The sequence below is a fragment of the Puntigrus tetrazona genome, chromosome 3 (genome assembly GCF_018831695.1).
Source record: "Puntigrus tetrazona isolate hp1 chromosome 3, ASM1883169v1, whole genome shotgun sequence".
NCBI lineage: Eukaryota > Metazoa > Chordata > Actinopteri > Cypriniformes > Cyprinidae > Puntigrus > Puntigrus tetrazona.
In genome coordinates, this window is record NC_056701.1 from 24,518,893 (window position 1) to 24,538,393 (window position 19,501).

General features: G+C 38.6%; 3 protein-coding genes and 1 long non-coding RNA gene across 5 annotated transcripts; 2 read left to right on the forward strand and 2 right to left on the reverse strand.

Annotated features, from left to right (window-relative positions):
* Positions 1-256: 256 nt before the first annotated feature.
* Positions 257-1,661, reverse strand: LOC122331003. Of its 2 annotated transcripts, none has more exons than XR_006248107.1 (4): positions 1,525-1,661; positions 646-723; positions 466-549; positions 257-317 (listed from the first exon to the last, which is right to left on the reverse strand). It is a non-coding gene; the product is annotated as an uncharacterized LOC122331003 (long non-coding RNA). The 2 variants fall into 2 exon arrangements; XR_006248108.1 differs by lacking the exon at positions 1,525-1,661 and adding an exon at positions 1,071-1,139.
* Positions 1,662-2,135: 474 nt separating this feature from the next.
* On the forward strand, positions 2,136-5,708 carry gcat (glycine C-acetyltransferase). The gene is given in 12 exon segments (XM_043228408.1): positions 2,136-2,264; positions 2,267-2,326; positions 3,344-3,391; positions 3,394-3,473; positions 3,562-3,663; positions 3,739-3,885; positions 3,971-4,125; positions 4,468-4,550; positions 4,636-4,807; positions 5,031-5,152; positions 5,242-5,262; positions 5,265-5,708. Coding segments are annotated over 12 exon segments (1,245 nt in total). The 5' UTR covers positions 2,136-2,137; the 3' UTR covers positions 5,393-5,708.
* A 679-nt stretch (positions 5,709-6,387) lies between these two features.
* mcm5 (minichromosome maintenance complex component 5) lies at positions 6,388-11,877 on the forward strand. Its single transcript, XM_043234711.1, is given in 23 exon segments — positions 6,388-6,658; positions 6,661-6,712; positions 7,138-7,264; positions 7,571-7,613; positions 7,616-7,698; positions 7,881-8,050; positions 8,187-8,314; positions 8,317-8,341; positions 8,928-9,060; positions 9,063-9,099; positions 9,182-9,353; positions 9,438-9,549; positions 9,748-9,891; positions 9,979-10,044; positions 10,127-10,303; positions 10,397-10,509; positions 10,595-10,606; positions 10,608-10,721; positions 10,805-10,947; positions 11,405-11,532; positions 11,622-11,672; positions 11,674-11,721; positions 11,869-11,877. Coding segments are annotated over 23 exon segments (2,202 nt in total). The 5' UTR covers positions 6,388-6,543.
* Positions 11,878-12,063: 186 nt separating this feature from the next.
* Positions 12,064-19,478, reverse strand: hmox1a (heme oxygenase 1a). The gene is made up of 7 exons (XM_043229150.1): positions 19,374-19,478; positions 19,255-19,295; positions 18,932-19,043; positions 13,221-13,436; positions 12,862-13,134; positions 12,406-12,453; positions 12,064-12,332 (listed from the first exon to the last, which is right to left on the reverse strand). Exons 2-7 carry the CDS (start codon positions 19,293-19,295, stop codon positions 12,222-12,224), a joined length of 801 nt encoding a protein of 266 aa, XP_043085085.1. The 5' UTR covers positions 19,374-19,478; the 3' UTR covers positions 12,064-12,221.
* Between the last annotated feature and the right edge of the window lie 23 nt (positions 19,479-19,501).

A 19,501-nucleotide genomic window follows, 5' to 3' on the forward strand; every position in this document is an offset into this window, starting at 1 on the left:
AATAAAGAAGGAATAAAGAGATCTACTCTTAATTCATTTGACATCTAAGCGTCCTTGGTCAATTAAACCTTAGGTGACGACAGGTGGCAGCAGGGCTGCCTATTACAGTGAACCAACTATTATGCAAATGCTGCTTTGCATGGACCAAATCAAACGTAGTTTATGCGTTCTGAGCGAGAGTGCCAGGAACTCGGTCAAACCTCAACACTAGCTCCTCTCAGGAATTTGCGTGTGGCTGGGGCAACAATAATTTCAAGGGCCGATGCTTCATCTTCATCTAAATCCTAAAGCTCTTTCTTAATCTTGATCCGAGCGTTCTGTATGGGTAAAGAATAGGAAGGCAGTTAACGTAATATAAATGTAAGACTTCAACACGAGGTCATCCATCACTCAAACATTAAGTAGTTCAGATGTCCATGTTCTCAAAGCCCCTTCCAGGCAGGAGTGAAAGAAAGAGCGTCTCACCTGTCCTGAGAACGCCTCCGTCTTCCCCGCAACGCCACGGCCGCACGCTGGAGGGCGCTGTTACCTCAACCGAAAGATGAACGTCTGTCAAAGCATTACATAATCACATTGGCTTTGTGTCACAATGTTTCCGAAGCGTTAATGAACTTTTACGCTTTTAGTTTCTTGAGGAATACACACCCGAGTTATCCTGGCCGCGGCAGCAGAGGAGTCTTCCGGCTATTCTTTGAAGCCACCGTGAAAACCGTATTATTACGTCTGTGGTGAGAAACAAGTACATCAGGACAAGGCCTTAAAAGCGAAACATTCGTGTAATCAAATATAAACCTTATCTTGGTTCGCCGTTTTACACGGCAGTTCAATCAACAGCGGTCCAAACGGCATTTATCGTTACAGCGAGCGATTAAAGTTTCTCGGCCAGTGTCTTGTGAAACGTCAACTTCTCCGTTTATCCATTTTAAATCGCATTAATTCGTTTAAATGGCCATTATTAAAGTTACGATTGATAATGCCGCCCATCTTTTAAAAACACAACAGGAAGAAGAAAACGTACAGTCAGTGTATAATCTGACAACTAAACATGCCGCTAAAACAGCGACCCCGACCTGTTATGCCGACTTCCATATTGATTTCCAGTTGTGTGCTGTTTACAGCCCGTCGTTTCGCTTTTTTTCCGGGACGCAACACAGCCGAGTTCGGATTTCCCGCGAACAGGAACGCCTTCTTCAGGAACGTAATTTCCTGTCTGCTCGAGACCGCTCTCTACTGTCGCGCGCGTGAAGAGCGCCTCATATAATGTAGTAAGAATGACTTTTTTTTTTTTTTTTTACTCAAAAGCGAACGTTTTCGAGATATAAAGCACAATCATATCATTTCATACCTCTTATTTACCCAACGTCGATTTTGTTAAAGTGATGTTAAAATAAAAATTAAACACTTTTATTATTTTATAGTCTAACTAGATCATAATAACCAATGAAACACTTTAAATTGCCGAGTGTTTCAATGTCTTTTTTTTTTTTGATAAGGAGGGAAACAAATCACTTACCAGACACTTACCTTATAAAGCTTGCCCCCTCTCTATGCGCACCATCGCCCGAGAGGAGGTCCAGTGTGTTGCTAAAAACGTTAAAAGCGTACGTTGCCATATTTTTTAAATTATACTTTTCTTTCTTCTGCGGAGCGCTGTTGCAGACAGCTGCTAGATATTGCCGCGAAAACGACGTGAACGCGCTCTTCGATCCACTGGGTTACGCGTCGCACATTCTAAATGAACGGACATCCGCCGCTTTCCCGCGGAATTGGCCCAGTCGAACGCTTCTCTCATCTGGTTCAACCTTCTGCCCATTCATTTTAATGGCCATTTAACCATCACGTGGCCGTTTTAACCATATCGGGTGCGTGACAGAACTCGCAGCAGCGGTTGTTGACAACAGCGTTTTATCCCGTTGAGCTACGAATATATCTATCTATTATCTATTATCGCAAAAACTCGAAAGAGCTTGCTACTTAAAGTTACACAAGCCGTCGGGCTCAGCAGTCTGTCGCTTTAAAACACGGAGAGCTCTACCATTGGCTGATCTTCCGACGCCCACGTGAACGACTTATATATCCGCCTCGACGCCACTCTCCTGCTCCCCACACTTTTTTCCCCGTACTATTAAGTGGAGAAATGTCTCTTCGCGCCGCCGCCCGTCTCCTCGGGGTTTTGCCGCCGTGCAGGGCGTACTCGACCGTGCCCCGGGCGCTGTCGGTGCTGGAGACCGAGCTGGAGTCTATCCGCGCGGCGGGCACGTGGAAAAGGAGCGGGTGATCACGTCCAAGCAGGGTCCTCATATCTACGTGGACGGCAGCGGAGGCGGTGAGCGGCGCGGCGCGTTAACGGAGGCGGTTAAAGCGTAGCGTTATCTAACACGTCCACATAGTGTGGTCAGGCTGCACCTGCCATAGGGAAATAAAGCCATCCTGATGTGTCACTTTTCATCTTTACTCAACAAAAAAAGTTACAAACTGTTACGTTTAGGCAAATGTCATATTTTATTCAACACAATTGAATTTGCATGCAGTCACTGTATTAAATATTTACAATTATATTTAAGAAGTAAAGGGTTTAAGTGAATGGTTGGCTAAATTTATGCTTTGTATTATTTGAAAACGCATAAATGAAAAAATGTATACATTATCTGACAGCCAAATATATAAGCTTTCTATTGGTGTGTGATTTGTAGGATAGGACTATAAATATTTGGAAACGATATGAAAATGTCAGTGCGCCAAAAAGTATTCTAAGGCTGTCTCAGCAATGCATATTACTAATCTAAAATGATGTTTTGATATATTTAAGGTATGAAATGTAATTTTAAGAAATATCCTTTACTTAATATCCTACTGATTTGTCGCATAAAAGAAAAAAGATTCTATTTTATAACAAGAAATAAACAAACTGAATTTATGATTCTCAAAATGTGAAACTCCCTAAAGGTTTATATTGTGACGCTTGAAATGAGTAGTATTTATTAATGATACATATATACTAACAATATGAATAAAATATTTTTGAAATGGTTAATATATTAAATACAGTAAACAGTTTAAATATTTATTTTATTATTACATTTCTTACATATACATATGTGTGTGTGTTTGTATATATGTATCTATCATATATGTGTATATATATATGTGTGTGTGTGTGTATATATATATATATATATATATATATATATATATATATATATATATATATATATATACACACACACACACACACAAATGAAGTTAGAAGATTGGACATATTACTGATTTTATGAATAGCTCAAATAAAAGATTTCACTTTTTTTTGTTACTGCTAATCCAATATTTCTCTCTTTTGTTTCAGACATATTGAATTTCTGTGCAAACAACTACCTGGGTTTATCCAGTCACCCGAGGTGGTGAAGGCAGGCATAGATGCGCTGCAGAAGTATGGCGCTGGCCTTAGTTCAGTTCGCTTCATCTGTGGGACGCAGGTGAGAAAAAAGATACTGTGTTTGAACAAACCCGACTGCAGTGCATATCGATGCCCCAAGAAACACCTGTGAACTGTCTGTCCTCTAGAGCATCCACAAGAACCTGGAGGAGAAACTAGCCCAGTTTCACGAAAGAGAAGACTGTATTCTATATGCGAGCTGCTTCGATGCCAACGCCGGTCTGTTTGAGGTCCGTTTTAACAAACTGTTACGTTATTACGAAGTAAATGGTACAACCGCCAATACAATACACTCTTTGCTTCAGGTCCTGTTGGGTCCCGATGATGCAGTGTTATCCGACGAGCTAAACCACGCCTCTATTATCGACGGCATTCGACTGTGCCGTGCCAAGAGGCTCCGCTACAAACACATGGACCTGAACGACCTGGAGGAGAAGCTGAAAGAATCACAGGTAGGTTTTGCGTGAATGTCACGTTACTGGATAATGTAATTCGAAAATGTAATGCAACCGTTTGAGAGACGTCTGTTGCTCGCAGTCCTCCCGCCTGAGGCTGGTGGTCACGGACGGCGTGTTCTCCATGGATGGGGATGTGGCTCCTCTGCAGGGTGTCTGTGATCTGGCTGAGCAGTACGGGGCCTTGGTCTTCATTGACGAATGTCACGCCACAGGGTTCATGGGTCCCCGTGGCCGGTGAGCAGACAGGAAAAACTCTTTATCAAAGAAATAGTTCGCCCGTAATTGAAAATGCAATGCTTATCTGCTTATCCCCAGAGCATCCAAGATGTAGATGACTTTGTGTCTTCAGTAGAACACAAAGATTTTTACTCAAATGGGAAAATTATTTGTAAAACCTAAGCAAGCAGGCATCGTTGCTCAAAAATACCTAGGACATGCTTATTTGAAAATCAATTCGGAGAGTGATTCCCTTTGTAGTTAAATTTTATAAAGAGCGTTTCGTATTTTAAGAGTTGTTCAAGCTGTGTAAGCAATAGTACATCGCAAGTGGATGAGCGTGCCTTGGTTTCCCCGCAGAGGAACCGATGAGCTGCTGGGAGTGATGGACAGGGTGCACATTGTGAATTCCACGCTGGGTAAAGCACTGGGAGGAGCTGCAGGTGAGTGCGGGTGTTAAACATCATCTGAAGCGCAGGCTGCAGCAGGTTCGGTTCTCCAGACGTGTATTTTCTCACCCTCTGTCAGGTGGTTACACCGTCGGACCCAAGGCTTTGATTGAGCTTCTGAGGCAGCGCTCTCGTCCGTACCTCTTCTCCAACTCGCTCCCTCCTCCTGTGGTGGGCTGCGCCACTCGCGCTGTGGAGCTGCTGATGGCGTCCAATGAAATCGCTCAGTCCATGGCAGCTAAAACCATGAGGTAGGACCGGAGGGGGAATGGGCTTCTCCGTGATATTTGTGGATTGGGTTACCCCTTTTGGCTTGCGTGTACTGTTCTTTTGTAGTTTGCTTTTCAAAGTAGCAGTCGCTCTGGGAGGATATTGCGGTGAAAAAGGGCTGACTTTTGCTGGTTCGGTATGAATGCTCATTGAGCTAATGATAACAATGGTGGGCTATTGTGTGCCTTTTCTTCTTTCCCAAAGGTTCAGAAACAACATGACCCAGGCAGGGTTCACCATTTCTGGCACCGCTCATCCCATCTGTCCCGTGATGCTGGGAGACGCTCGCCTGGCTTCACTTATGGCTGACGACATGTTAAAATTGGGTAATAGCGTATAATACATTTCTTTCTACTGAATAAAGTGTGCAAGCCCGGCAGCCTGTTTAAAGCAATGCTTTTGTCTGTGTTATCAGGAGTGTATGTGATTGGTTTCTCCCTGCAGTCGTTCCCAAAGGAAAGGCCCGCATTCGAGTCCAGATCTCAGCAGCTCACACTGACCAGGACATTGATCATGCCGTAGATGCCTTCATACAGACCGGCAAGAAGCACGGCGTCATTTCCTAATGTCAGAAACACAACTGACAAAGCTGTGGAGTGTAGAGTGAGGTTAAAGTTACATATCATAGCAAAAAACGATATTGCAATCAGCGAAGGTCAAAGAATATTTGTATATTTTCAGTACTGACATAAATCGCTTTCTCTATGATTAATAGTTGCTTTTTTGCAGCAGTCTCCTACACCAGCTGTATACCAAACGTGTCTTGACTTTTTTTTCCAGCTAAGACGTGTCACGTTAGCATTATAAACAAGTTTGTACAGATCAAGTTCGTGCTGCTGCTTTCCATAGGTGGGTAAAAAATAAAGAGGTTATGCCATTTAATGTCGTCTCTGATTATTTACGTGAGGGTGCTTGACTACTTAAACGTACTATTTTCATAACCTACAAAATACAGGTCTTGAAATAAACTCTGTAACTCTGTGCAGGGTTACCAATCTGACAGGAATATTGATGATGAATAAACAAAAAGTCCATTTGTAAAGTGCAATGTCCATACAAACAGCAATTCATCAAACATGCCAACAGGGGGCATGTTGTCACAATGGAGACCGGTCAACATGTCACAACAGCATTTTATAGACCTTTCTTAACAACACATGGTCAAGTCAAGCAATTAAGAGAATATACTAAAATGTGATTTAAATGTCAAGCCCAAAATCCTGTAATTAAGTTGTAATACTTAATACCTGACTTTTACATGTTAGACTTGTCCTAAAATCTATTTTTAATTCATATTCAGTACTCTGTATGTCACCTTGGTTTTCAGATTGCTTCCTATTTCATAATTATTCACATTTATTTTTATATAAACGAGATTAAAATAATCAATAAAAGCTTAAATTTTGTGCCAAACAAAACATCTAGTTCGGCCCCTGCTCTTATCTTTGTGTGTTTCCCGCCAGCACCCAAACTTCTTCGTGACGTACTAGACAGAAAGCCTTGTGGACCAATAAGCGGGCCTGTAAAAAAAGAGGGCGGGGCTTGAGTTCCGCGCGGGATTGACCAGAGGTTTTGCCGCGAAATCAAGCGCGCGCGTAGCACGGGGGCGCACGGTTCTTTCTCGTCTGCAACGTTATAGCGGTAGTTAAGCTCAGCGAAGACAGCACTTGTTTAAGTAACACCGTATTGATCGTTTATTACAAGGAATATTAGCAGAATGTCGGGGTTTGACGATCCAGGAGTTTATTACAGTGACAGTTTTGGAGGAGGCGAAGGCTTCGGCGATGAAGGGGTCGTGAAACGCAGTCAGATCAAAAAGAAGTTCCGTGAGTTTTGAGGCAGTTCAGAGTGGGCACCGATCGCACCGGATTCACCTACAAATACAGGTATGGCCACATCAGGGTTTTCTCTTGAGTATGGGTGCTTTCCGCAGTCACAAAGTACGTTTTGCATAACTAATACAATATATAATGTTAATACAATTGCATAATGATTTGTACGTGTTAATTATTTCCCACTGCTTATGTTGCTATTCTATCCGATCAATATCGTTTTTCACTGTTTGGCGTTAAATTTGTTACGGATTCGCCATGAATTTATGACCGCCTCGCGAACGCATTGTTCTTTTGAATGATTCGGTTGAATGGATTCGCAGCATGCTGGTTTGTCCAACGGAAAGATTCGTTCAAAAGAACCGATTCATTTTTGACGAGGGATTTTTTTTTTGTCAACTCGGTTTCCTCTAACGTAGTTTTGTTTTTGTATAGTTTTAATGCTTCAGGACGCTGCTCGTTTTGTTTTTGGTTCCCAGAGATGAACTCAAGAGGCACTATACTTTGGGAGAGTACTGGATTGAGGTGGAAATGGAGGATTTGGCCAGTTTTGATGAAGACCTGTCAGACTGTCTGTATAAATTGCCTACTGAGAACCTGCCTTTGGTAAGGACACACTTGCACAAATGAAACTGCATATAAATATTAGAAATCATGCTTCTTGATTTGCGTACAGCATGCAATTGAAAGTAATTATTTAGGGTTAATTATATTTCATTGTTTTAATTTAAACTAATAACTGCATATATTTATTATATTACTAAATCTAGTATTTAGTTTGTTTATTGTAATAAGTCTATAATAAATCTGATGGCTTATTTTCAACTGTTTATCACTTCCTATCTTGCTGTATTGTATTTATGAAATGCATTCGTGGGCTGTTTGTCATATTGTACATCTGTGGATTTCCAGCTGGAGGAGGCGGCGCAGGAAGTGGCCGATGAGGTCACACGTCCCGGCCCGTAGGAGAAGAGTCTGTGCAGGACATACAGGTCATGCTGAAGAGCGACGCTCACCCGGCCTCCATCCGCAGCCTGAAAGTGAGGAAATAAACTCTTACCAAGACCTAGAAAGTTAAAACAAATGCAAAGCTCTATCTATAATGTGTGTGTATATATATCTCTAACCACTTCTACCTTTAAGTGTTTTTGTGCCTTACTGCGTCACGTTAATACTTCTACATTAAAAAAATAATAATAATTTCTTCCGTCATCCTTTGCAGTCGGAGCAGGTGTCGCGTCTCGTGAAGATTCCCGGTATTATCATATCCTCGACGGCTGTGAGGGCCAAAGCCACCAAAGTGTGCCTCCAGTGCCGCGGATGCAAAGCAGTCATCAGCAACATTCCTCTGCCGGGACTGCAGGGATACGCTCTGCCCCGCAAGTGCAACACGTTAGTACTTCGCCAAATACTTGCTTCGTTCTGTTTAGAGCTACTGCAGCACTAATTCGGTATATACTGGTGTGGCGATGAACTTAATTACGTTTTATCACAAAATAAGCATAGCATGTTTTCTTTGGTCCCGCAGGGAGCAGGCGGGCCGTGTCAAGTGCCCCGTGGATCCGTACTTCATTATTCCGGACAGATGCGTGTGTGTGGATTTCCAAGCGCTGCGCCTGCAGGAAGCTCCTGATGCCGTTCCACACGGAGAGATGCCCGACACATGCAGCTCTACTGCGACAGGTACAAGTTGTCACACGATTCAGACGTGTAACGACCCATATTTCTTTATTTTACTCTTTTGAACCTCAATGACTCATTCATTAGGACAGGGATATTTCCTGCCACCTGGTGGAGGTTTTAGTTTAATATTTAATTATATAAAATGTTTTATATATATATATATATATATATATATATATATATATATATATATATATATATATATATATATATATATATATATAATTAAATTTTTTTTTACATTTAAATTTTTACTCCAAATCATATCCAAGCATATCCACAAATGCCTTTATTCCAACTCTAGGCTGCATTAAACAGTAAATCTACCTAAATACCACTAATTCTGTATAGTAAAGATGACTTTTATCGATACTACTGGTTTACTTTGATAACAACCTATAATGTCTTTTTGAAAAGAAAGGAAATGAGAAGGCACAGAACAGAAAACAGTTTTTTTTGTAGCTATAGTTATAGTTTAAAATCAAATTTTAATATACTAAGAATTTATTTAGATTCAAATTATGTCCATAATACTGAAAAGAGTTCATGAGATGACTTTTAAGCCCCAAATTGTTCCCATTCCCAGGTACTTGTGTGACCGTGTAGTACCAGGAAACAGAGTAACAGTCATGGGCATCTACTCCATCAAGAAAGTGGCGCAGACCAAGGCCAAAGGTCGTGATAAGGGAGCAGGTGTGGGCATCCGGTCAGCGTGCCTCCGCGCGTGGTCGGCATTGAAGTGGACACCGAAGGAGCAGGTGAGAAGGGGACAGACGTCTGCTTTTTGGTTGAAAACCATCTCCCTCCAGCCATTCTCATGTTTTTCTTACCGTCTTTCAGGACGTGGAGCCACTGGTTCAGTTTCTCCTCAGGAGGAGGAGGAGTTAAGGGCTCTGGCTTCGTCTCCGTCCATCTACGACTCCCTCGCTCGCTCTCTGGCCCCGTCCATCTATGGCAGCGATGACCTGAAGAAAGCCATAGCCTGTCTCCTGTTTGGGGGCTCCAGGAAGAGGTGAGGAAACGAGAACACGTGCCTCCTCTTTCTAGCTTGTGTGGCTTTGCTGTTTTTCTAACTGGGCTGGAACGGTTTTGGTAGGTTGCCTGATGGTTTGACACGCAGAGGTGATATAAACCTGTTGATGTGGGGGAGATCTCGCACGGCCAAGTCACAGTTGCTGAAGTTTGTGGAGAGATGTTCTCCGATTGGGGTAAGACACTGACCACATGTGTTTGTGCCTTTGTCATTTGACTGAACATATAAGTCATCAACATCTTACCAAATTTAATGAACTTCATAGGCGTAACACAAAGACATGTTTTGTTTGTGTATATATGTATATGTATCTGTATATGTATGTGTGTGTCCTGCGATAAAGAGCGTGCATTAAAGTGGTTGTCTGTGCTAGGTCTACACGTCTGGTAAAGGCAGCAGTGCAGCTGGTTTGACCGCCTCCGTGCTGCGAGACCCCAGCACCCGAGGTTTCGTCATGGAGGGTGGTGCCATGGTGCTGGCTGATGGAGGAGTGGTCTGCATTGACGAGTTCGACAAGGTTGGTCTTCTGAGCAATCTGGATTTGTGAGGAAATGCTATGGGCTTTATGCTATATTATCGCTTTTGCTTGCTTTTTTTTTGGTAGATGAGAGAGGATGACCGGGTCGCCATCCACGAGGCCATGGAGCAGCAGACCATTTCTATTGCAAAGGTACCGTCATCCAGTAGAAATCCACTATCTCTTCAGCAGACTGATTGATGTCTTTGATTAACGCTTGTGCGTTGACCTCAAGGCTGGCATCACCACCACTCTGAACTCCCGCTGCTCCGTACTGGCCGCCGCCAACTCCGTGTTCGGCCGCTGGGATGATACAAAAGGAGAGGACAACATAGACTTCATGCCCACCATTCTGTCTCGATTCGACATGATCTTCATCATCAAAGACCAGCACGACCAGCAGCGAGACATGGTGGGCGAACAAAGCAACCCCTGCCCAACTGATTCCATCCAAGAGTTCGATTTTTAAACAAACTAACGCACGGGCCCGTGTGTTTTTCTCCAGACCTTGGCCCGGCACGTGATGAACGTTCACCTGAGCGCTCAGATGCAGACGGAGGGAGTCGAGGGAGAGATTCCTCTGGCCACGCTGAAGAAATACATCGCCTACAGCAGAACGTAAGTCTGGAGCGCGGTCCTTGAACTTCATATCACTCATCTGCGTTTGTATATCCGGAGTGATAACGCCTTAACTCGCGAACAGGAAATGTGGACCCGTCTGTCGCGGCCGCCCGCGAGAAACTGAAGAACAGGTGCGTGCTGATGAGGAGTGGAGCGAAGGAACACGAGAGAGAGACCGACAGACGCGTGTCCATCCCCATCACTGTCAGGTAGCGCCTCCTTTAGATGAGTTTTTTACCCGTCCTGTATGTGACTGTTGATGTTAACGGGTCGGTGGTCTGTGGTGACGCAGGCAGCTCGAGGCCGTGGTGCGTATTGCAGAGTCTCTCGCTAAGATGAAGCTGCAGCCCATCGCTGGAGAGGAGGAGGTGGATGAGGCTCTCAGACTCTTCCAGGTGTCCACGCTGGACGCGGCTCTGTCCGGGAGCCTTTCCGGTGAGTGTGAGGATGAATCTAATGTTACAGAATAATCTTATTTTTTTTTTAAGAATAATCACAATAATAAAGTACTTTTTCGTATGGATAGAGGCATGTTTTTATAACCGTATACTAGTTCATTGTAGTTAAAGCAATAAAAAAAATAGAATAGAAAATAGAATAGAAATAGAAATAGACCTTCAAATTAAATAAAATTGTTTTGCTTGTTTGGTTTTTAAATAAATTGTGGAATTTTTACTTTTAGCGTTTTTCTCTAATTTGTAATTTATATAGGTTTTAATAGGTTTTTATTTTTTATTTTTCTATATTTTTTATTCATTACTTTTTCGTGTCAGTCATTTTCCTGCCTCTCGACTCCAAATTAAGCGAAAAGCCTACAAGCCGTATAATAAAAGCAGCCCCGCTCTTTCTAGCCTGTATAAATGTCTGATGTGGCAGTGCTGTGTCCTTGCAGGTGTTGAAGGATTTACTTCTCAGGCGGATCAGGAAATGATCTCTCGCATAGAAAAGCAGCTGAAGAGACGCTTCGCCATCGGCTCCCAGGTGTCTGAACACAGCATCATACAGGACTTCACCAAACAGGTGAGTTAAAGCTCCAGGAACCGCTTCGTTGCGTTTGTGCGATTTACATCGTCCGTAAAACTCTTCTCCTCCTCCTCCTCCCTGCACAGAAATATCCAGAACACGCCATTCACAAAGTCCTTCATTTGATGATGAGGAGGAGGCGAGCTGCAGCACCGCATGCAGAGGAAGGTTTTGTACAGGGGTCAAGTAGGCGCCTGCTTGCCTCGCGTTGTTCTGCTTGACACAAGTCGGGTTTATTGTACATGGTTGTTTGGACACTTTATGGCTGGAGATATGATTTGAGTATGTTAGCATTGTGACGGTATGCTTCACTGTCTTCATGTGGTTTTTCAGTGGAAGTAATCTGATTGTCATGGTCGTGTTTTGTATGGAAGCATAATAAAGCATGTAAGAAATTAATCCTTTTGTGTCTGTCTTTTAGCAAAAAACAAGTGTTGAACAAAAAAAAAAAAAAAAGGCTTTATTGCATTTCACAGAAATACATCGTAAGCAGTAATAAAGGCAAATGAGCATTTTAAACACGGAAATTGTTAACATGATACTCTTTCTAAATCTATGAGAACTGATTTTTATTTTTAATTACTTGATGCACTTGATTTATTACTGGGTGCATATTTTATAATATCCATGATTAGATTTTACCTTGTTACATAAGTATTAAGATGTAGTAAAAAAAAAATTATAAATTAAAAGCCATAAACTCCCACTCCAACAGTTGCCAAAGTGATTCCCACACCCAGAGCGAACTGAAGCACTGGAGAGCTGGAGAAGGTTGTAGGCTGGGCTGAGGTGTCTCTAAACAAAAGCAAAATGGTATCGTTATCTTAAAGTCTGAAAGCGTTGAATGATTCGTATTTCTTGAAACTCACTTGAAACGTCCCCCGTGATGCTCAGCATTTTCTGAAGATCGTCGAAAACCTGTTCCAAACGACAAATACAAACATTACAGTGACTTTTTAAGTCTAACCCCCTTTCTATACATCTCGAAAATTTCGAAAGTTTAAGAAGGCTGTATTTAATTGATCTAAAACACAGTAGTACTGAATACAATTTAAAAGTTATTATTTCTTTGTTTTCAGTTTTCGCTTCCTAACCCTAACCCCAATGAAAAGATTTACATGAAATCATTCTACTATGCTAATTTGCTGCTCAAACAATTTGCATAATTATGTTGAAAACAGTTGCGCTGCTTAATATATATTTTTTGTAGAAGCCGGGAGTGAAGTCTAAATATTTAGCATCTTAACCATCTTTACCGTGACTTCTGCACTATGCGTCCTTGCTACATCGAAGCATTGATCTCGATGTGCGGACGTCGTTGCTCACCTCGATGTTGAACTCAAACGCTCTAGTGGCCTCGTCCAGCACTTCCCGTCTCTGCCGCTCCGTTAACTCGATGCTGTTCATTCTGCTCCTGTACAGCTGCTTGAATCTGTTGGGGCTCGACACTCCAGGAAACGAGAAGAACGAAATTCCCTTGTCGCCGCTCAGGCCCAAAGATTTCTGGGTAATTTTGCCCAGCACTTGTCCTCCTGACAAGTCGCCAAGATAGCGCGTGTAAGCGTGGGCCACCAGAAGATCCGGGCTGTTCTTGCCGATCTAAAGGGGAACCGAGAGCACGGAGTTAGAACCGCTGGAACATAAACTCAATTTCGTTTCCTTAAAGAGATGGTTCCTGGACTCGCCTCTCTCAGTCTTTGGGAGTATCTGTGAGTGGCGGCAGGCACTGTTACGCTCTTCCTCCACTGGTCCCCGAAGAAGTGCTCCAGGTCCAGCTCCAGAGACTCCAGTCTGGCCAGCTCCTGAGGGAAGTAGATGGGCTGAACCGCCGGGTGATGGGCGTTCTTGTCCAGCTCTTCCTCGAGTGCTCGGTAGATCTCATACAGGGAACACAGCAGGAGCTGGAAACACATTTACACTGGCTTTTAGTACTCCAAAAAATTACTGTGGCTGTTCTACAGACGTCTTAAGTGATAGTTGACCCAAAAAAAACGAGTGAAACGTATCCTCCTTACTCAGCCTCAAGTTGTCAAATCTGTAGCATGGAAGCCAATGGCTACCAGAGATCGTTTGGTTATCAACATTATTCAGAATAACTCAACAACAAACTCAAAAAGTTGTTGGGTAAATGTTTTGAGACACTGAGTTGCCCAAAGCTGCATTTATTTGAGAAAAAAACAGTAATACTTTGAACATTACATTGTTGCAATTCAAAATAACTTGTTTTCAGATATTTTATATGTAATTCATCCCTCTGATCAAAGCTGAATATTTCAAAGTTTAATTTAGTAACTCACTAAGTTATAGGAAATAAAATGTTTGAAACATGATTATAATTTTCAATGTTTAATATCTGTAATCCAGTACAATGTTTAATAATCAAGGAAATTTTCTAAGAGCAATCAGTTATTAGTTAGCCCTTAGATGGCATTACTATGGTAGCTTGATATACACTAGTCAACATTTGAAGCGGATCAAAGTCTTTCATTAAAGTTGTCCTAAAACCTAAAAGCAAAATGAGCAATTGTCTTGAGACAAATTTAAAAATTAATCAAATGTAACTTTTGGACATTTTTGTTAGTTGATATTTGAATGTTCTAAATGGAATGTTGACGTTTTTGTTAGTTCATATTTGAATGTTCTAAATGGAATGTTGACGTTTTTATTAGTTCATATTTGACTGTTCTAAATGGAATGTTGACGTTTTTATTAGTTCATATTTGACTGTTCTAAATGGAATGTTGACGTTTTTTGTTAGTTCATATTTGACTGTTCTAGATAGAATGTTGGCATTTTTGTTAGTTCATATTTGACTGTTCTAAATGGAATGTTGACGTTTTTGTTAGTTCATATTTGACTGTTCTCTAAATGGAATGTTGACGTTTTTTGTTAGTTCATATTTGAATGTTCTAGATAAAATGTTGACGTTTTTTCTTAGTTCATATTTGAATGTTCTAGATAAAATGTTGACGTTTTTTGTTAGTTCATATTTGACTGTTCTAAATGGAATGTTGACGTTTTTTATTAGTTCATATTTGACTGTTCTAGATAGAATGTTGACGCGTTTTTGTTAGTTCATATTTGACTGTTCTAAATGGAATGTTGACGTTTTTATTAGTTCATATTTGAATGTTCTAGATAGAATGTTGACGTTTTTTGTTAGTTCATATTTGACTGTTCTAAATGGAATGTTGACGTTTTTTGTTAGTTCATATTTGAATGTTCTAGATGGAATGTTGACGTTTTTTGTTAGTTCATATTTGAATGTTCTAGATAGAATGTTGACGTTTTTTATTAGTTCATATTTGACTGTTCTAAATGGAATGTTGACGTTTTTGTTAGTTCATATTTGACTGTTCTAAATGGAATGTTGACGCGTTTTTGTTAGTTCATATTTGACTGTTCTAAATGGAATGTTGACGTTTTTGTTAGTTCATATTTGACTGTTCTAAATGGAATGTTGACGTTTTTGTTAGTTCATATTTGAATGTTCTAGATAGAATGTTGGCATTTTTGTTAGTTCATATTTGAATGTTCTAGATAGAATGTTGGCATTTTTGTTAGTTCATATTTGAATGTTCTAGATAGAATGTTGACGTTTTTTTGTTAGTTCATATTTGACTGTTCTAAATGGAATGTTGACATTTTTATTAGTTCATATTTGAATGTTCTAGATAGAATGTTGACGTTTTTGTTAGTTCATATTTGACTGTTCTAGATAGAATGTTGATGTTTTTGTTAGTTCATATTTGACTGTTCTAGATAGAATGTTGACGTTTTTGTTAGTTCATATTTGACGGTTCTAAATGGAATGTTTACGTTTTTATTAGTTCATATTTGACTGTTCTAAATGGAATGTTGACGTTTTTGTTAGTTCATATTTGACTGTTCTAAATGGAATGTTGACGTTTTTGTTAGTTCATATTTGACTGTTCTAAATGGAATGTTGACGTTTTTGTTAGTTCATATTTGAATTTTAGATAGAATGTTGGCATTTTTTGTTAGTTCATATTTGAATGTTCTAGATGGAATGTTGGCATTTTTGTTAGTTCATATTTGAATGTTCTAGATAGAATGTTGACGCTTTTTGTTAGTTCATATTTGACTGTTCTAAATGGAATGTTGACATTTTTATTAGTTCATATTTGAATGTTCTTAGAATGTTGACGTTTTTGTTAGTTCATATTTGACTGTTCTAGATAGAATGTTGATGTTTTTTGTTAGTTCATATTTGACTGTTCTAGATAGAATGTTGACGTTTTTGTTAGTTCATATTTACGGTTCTAAATGGAATGTTTACGTTTTTATTAGAACTGTTCTAAATAGAATGTTGGCGTTTTTGTTAGTTCATATTTGAATGTTCTAGATAGAATGTTGACGTTTTTTTAGTTTATTTCATCTTGGAATGTTCTAGTTCATATTTGAATGTTGAATGTTGACATTTTTGTTAGTTCATATTTGACTGTTCTAAATGGAATGTTGACGTTTTTATTAGTTCATATTTGAATCTTCTTAGTTCAGTTCATTTGAATGTTCTAGATAGAATGTTGGCGTTTTTGTTAGTTCATATTTGACTGTTCTAGATAGAATGTTGGCGTTTTTGTTAGTTCATATTTGAATGTTCTAGATAGAATGTTGGCATTTTTGTTAGTTCATATTTGAATGTTCTAGATAGAATGTTGGCGTTTTTGTTAGTTCATATTTGAATGTTCTAGATAGAATGTTGGCATTTTTGTTAGTTCATATTTGAATGTTCTAGATAGAATGTTGGCATTTTTGTTAGTTCATATTTGAATGTTCTAGATAGAATGTTGACGTTTTTGTTAGTTCATATTTGACTGTTCTAAATGGAATGTTGACATTTTTATTAGTTCATATTTGAATGTTCTAGATAGAATGTTGACGTTTTTGTTAGTTCATATTTGACTGTTCTAGATAGAATGTTGATGTTTTTGTTAGTTCATATTTGACTGTTCTAGATAGAATGTTTGACGTTCTAAATGGAATTTTACGCTTTTTTATTAGTTCATATTTGACTGTTCTAAATGGAATGTTCTAAATGGAATGTTTAGATGGAATGTTTTTTTATTAGTTCATATTTGACTGTTCTAAATGGAATGTTGACGTTTTTGTTAGTTCATATTTGAATGTTCTAGATGGAATGTTGACGTTTTTATTAGTTCATATTTGACTGATCTAAATGGAATGTTGACGTTTTTGTTAGTTCATATTTGAATGTTCTAGATGGAATGTTGACATTTTTGTTAGTTCATATTTGACTGTTCTAAATGGAATGTTGGCGTTTTTATTAGTTCATATTTGAATCTTCTAGATAGAATGTTGACGTTTTTATTAGTTCATATTTGAATGTTCTAGATAGAATGTTGACGTTTTTGTTAGTTCATATTTGACTGTTCTAGATAGAATGTTGACGCTTTTTGTTAGTTCATATTTGAATGTTCTAGATAGAATGTTGGCATTTTTGTTAGTTCATATTTGAATGTTCTAGATAGAATGTTGACGTTTTTGTTAGTTCATATTTGAATGTTCTAGATAGAATGTTAGTTCATATTTTACTGTTCTAAATGGAATGTTGGCGTTTTTGTTAGTTCATATTTGACTGTTCTAAATGAATGTTCTATTTGAATGTTCTAGATGGAATGTTAGCGTTTTTGTTAGTTCATATTTGACTGTTCTAAATGGAATGTTCATTTTTGTTAGTTCATATTTGAATGTTCTAGATAGAATGTTGGCATTTTTGTTAGTTCATATTTGAATGTTCTAGATAGAATGTTGGCATTTTTGTTAGTTCATATTTGAATGTTCTAGATAGAATGTTGACGTTTTTGTTAGTTCATATTTGACTGTTCTAAATGGAATGTTGACATTTTTATTAGTTCATATTTGAATGTTCTAGATAGAATGTTGACGTTTTTTTGTTAGTTCATATTTGACTGTTCTAGATAGAATGTTGATGTTTTTGTTAGTTCATATTTGACTGTTCTAGATAGAATGTTGACGCTTTTTGTTAGTTCATATTTGACGGTTCTAAATGGAATGTTTACGTTTTTATTAGTTCATATTTGACTGTTCTAAATGGAATGTTGACGTTTTTGTTAGTTCATATTTGAATGTTCTAGATGGAATGTTGACGTTTTTATTAGTTCATATTTGACTGATCTAAATGGAATGTTGACGTTTTTGTTAGTTCATATTTGAATGTTCTAGATGGAATGTTGACATTTTTTGTTAGTTCATATTTGACTGTTCTAAATGGAATGTTGACGTTTTTATTAGTTCATATTTGAATCTTCTAGATAGAATGTTGACGTTTTTATTAGTTCATATTTGAATGTTCTAGATAGAATGTTGACGTTTTTGTTAGTTCATATTTGACTGTTCTAGATAGAATGTTGACGTTTTTGTTAGTTCATATTTGAATGTTCTAGATAGAATGTTGGCATTTTTGTTAGTTCATATTTGAATGTTCTAGGTAGAATGTTGGCGTTTTTTGTTAGTTCATATTTGAATGTTCTAGATAGAATGTTGGCATTTTTGTTAGTTCATATTTGAATGTTCTAGATAGAATGTTGGCATTTTTTGTTAGTTCATATTTGACTGTTCTAGATAGAATGTTGACGTTTTTGTTAGTTCATATTTGACTGTTCTAGATGGAATGTTGACATTTTTATTAGTTCATATTTGACGTTTTTGTTAGTTCATATTTGACTGTTCTAGATGGAATGTTGACGTTTTTTGTTAGTTCATATTTGACTGTTCTAGATAGAATGTTGACGTTTTTATTAGTTCATATTTGAATGTTCTAGATAGAATGTTGACGCTTTTTGTTAGTTCATATTTGAATGTTCTAGATAGAATGTTGACGTTTTTTTATTAGTTTTGTTAGTTCATATTTGACTGTTCTAGATAGAATGTTGACATTTTTGTTAGTTCATATTTGAATGTTCTAGATAGAATGTTGGCGCTTTTTTGTTAGTTCATATTTGAATGTTCTAGATAGAATGTTGACGTTTTTGTTAGTTCATATTTGAATGTTCTAGATAGAATGTTGACGTTTTTTGTTAGTTCATATTTGACTGTTCTAAATGGAATGTTGACGTTGGCATTTTTGTTAGTTCATATTTGACTGTTCTAAATGGAATGTTGACGTTTTTGTTAGTTCATATTTGAATGTTCTAGATGGAATGTTGACGTTTTTGTTAGTTCATATTTGACTGTTCTAAATGGAATGTTGATGTTTTTTGTTAGATCATATTTGAATGTTCTAGATGGAATGTTGGCATTTTTTGTTAGTTCATATTTGAATGATCTAAATAGAATGTTGGTGGTTTTTGTTTGTTCATATTTATTAGTTCATCTACTAGCTGCAGTTTACCTTGTACTGTGTTTGCGTGATCTGTCCTTTCTGGTAGTTGAGCATCAGCTGTGTGTTCTCAGCTCGGACGTGACTGTCTTTGGTGGCTGCTTTTATTTGCTCAGACAGATCACTGTGGAGAAAACATGCCTTGTTAATTAGTAACTAAATGAGCCTATATCTAGCTCTGCAGCACATTAACACTAACGTTACATCTGCAATTGCCACACATATGCTTCATATGTTTTCTATGACTTCATTTTAAAATATTATTATTAGTACATATTTTGATGAAAAGAATGTGGTAAAATTCAAAAATCAGGACTGAATTAAAAAAAAATTACCTGCCAGTGGCATCTCTTGGTTTGCTTTTCATGGATTCCATCTAAAACAACAGATAATTGTTATTAAATGTATCCTGTATCCCTGTAACAGATATAAATGAAGTTAGACACAGTCTTACCTGGACTGCTGTGTTGTCTTCACAGTGCTCACAGTGGCTATGATTCTCTGACCGCCTCTCTTCGTTTTTATACGCTCTCCTTCCTATGTGAGTCACTAGATTTAGCTAGAAGGGAAGTGAAAATGTTG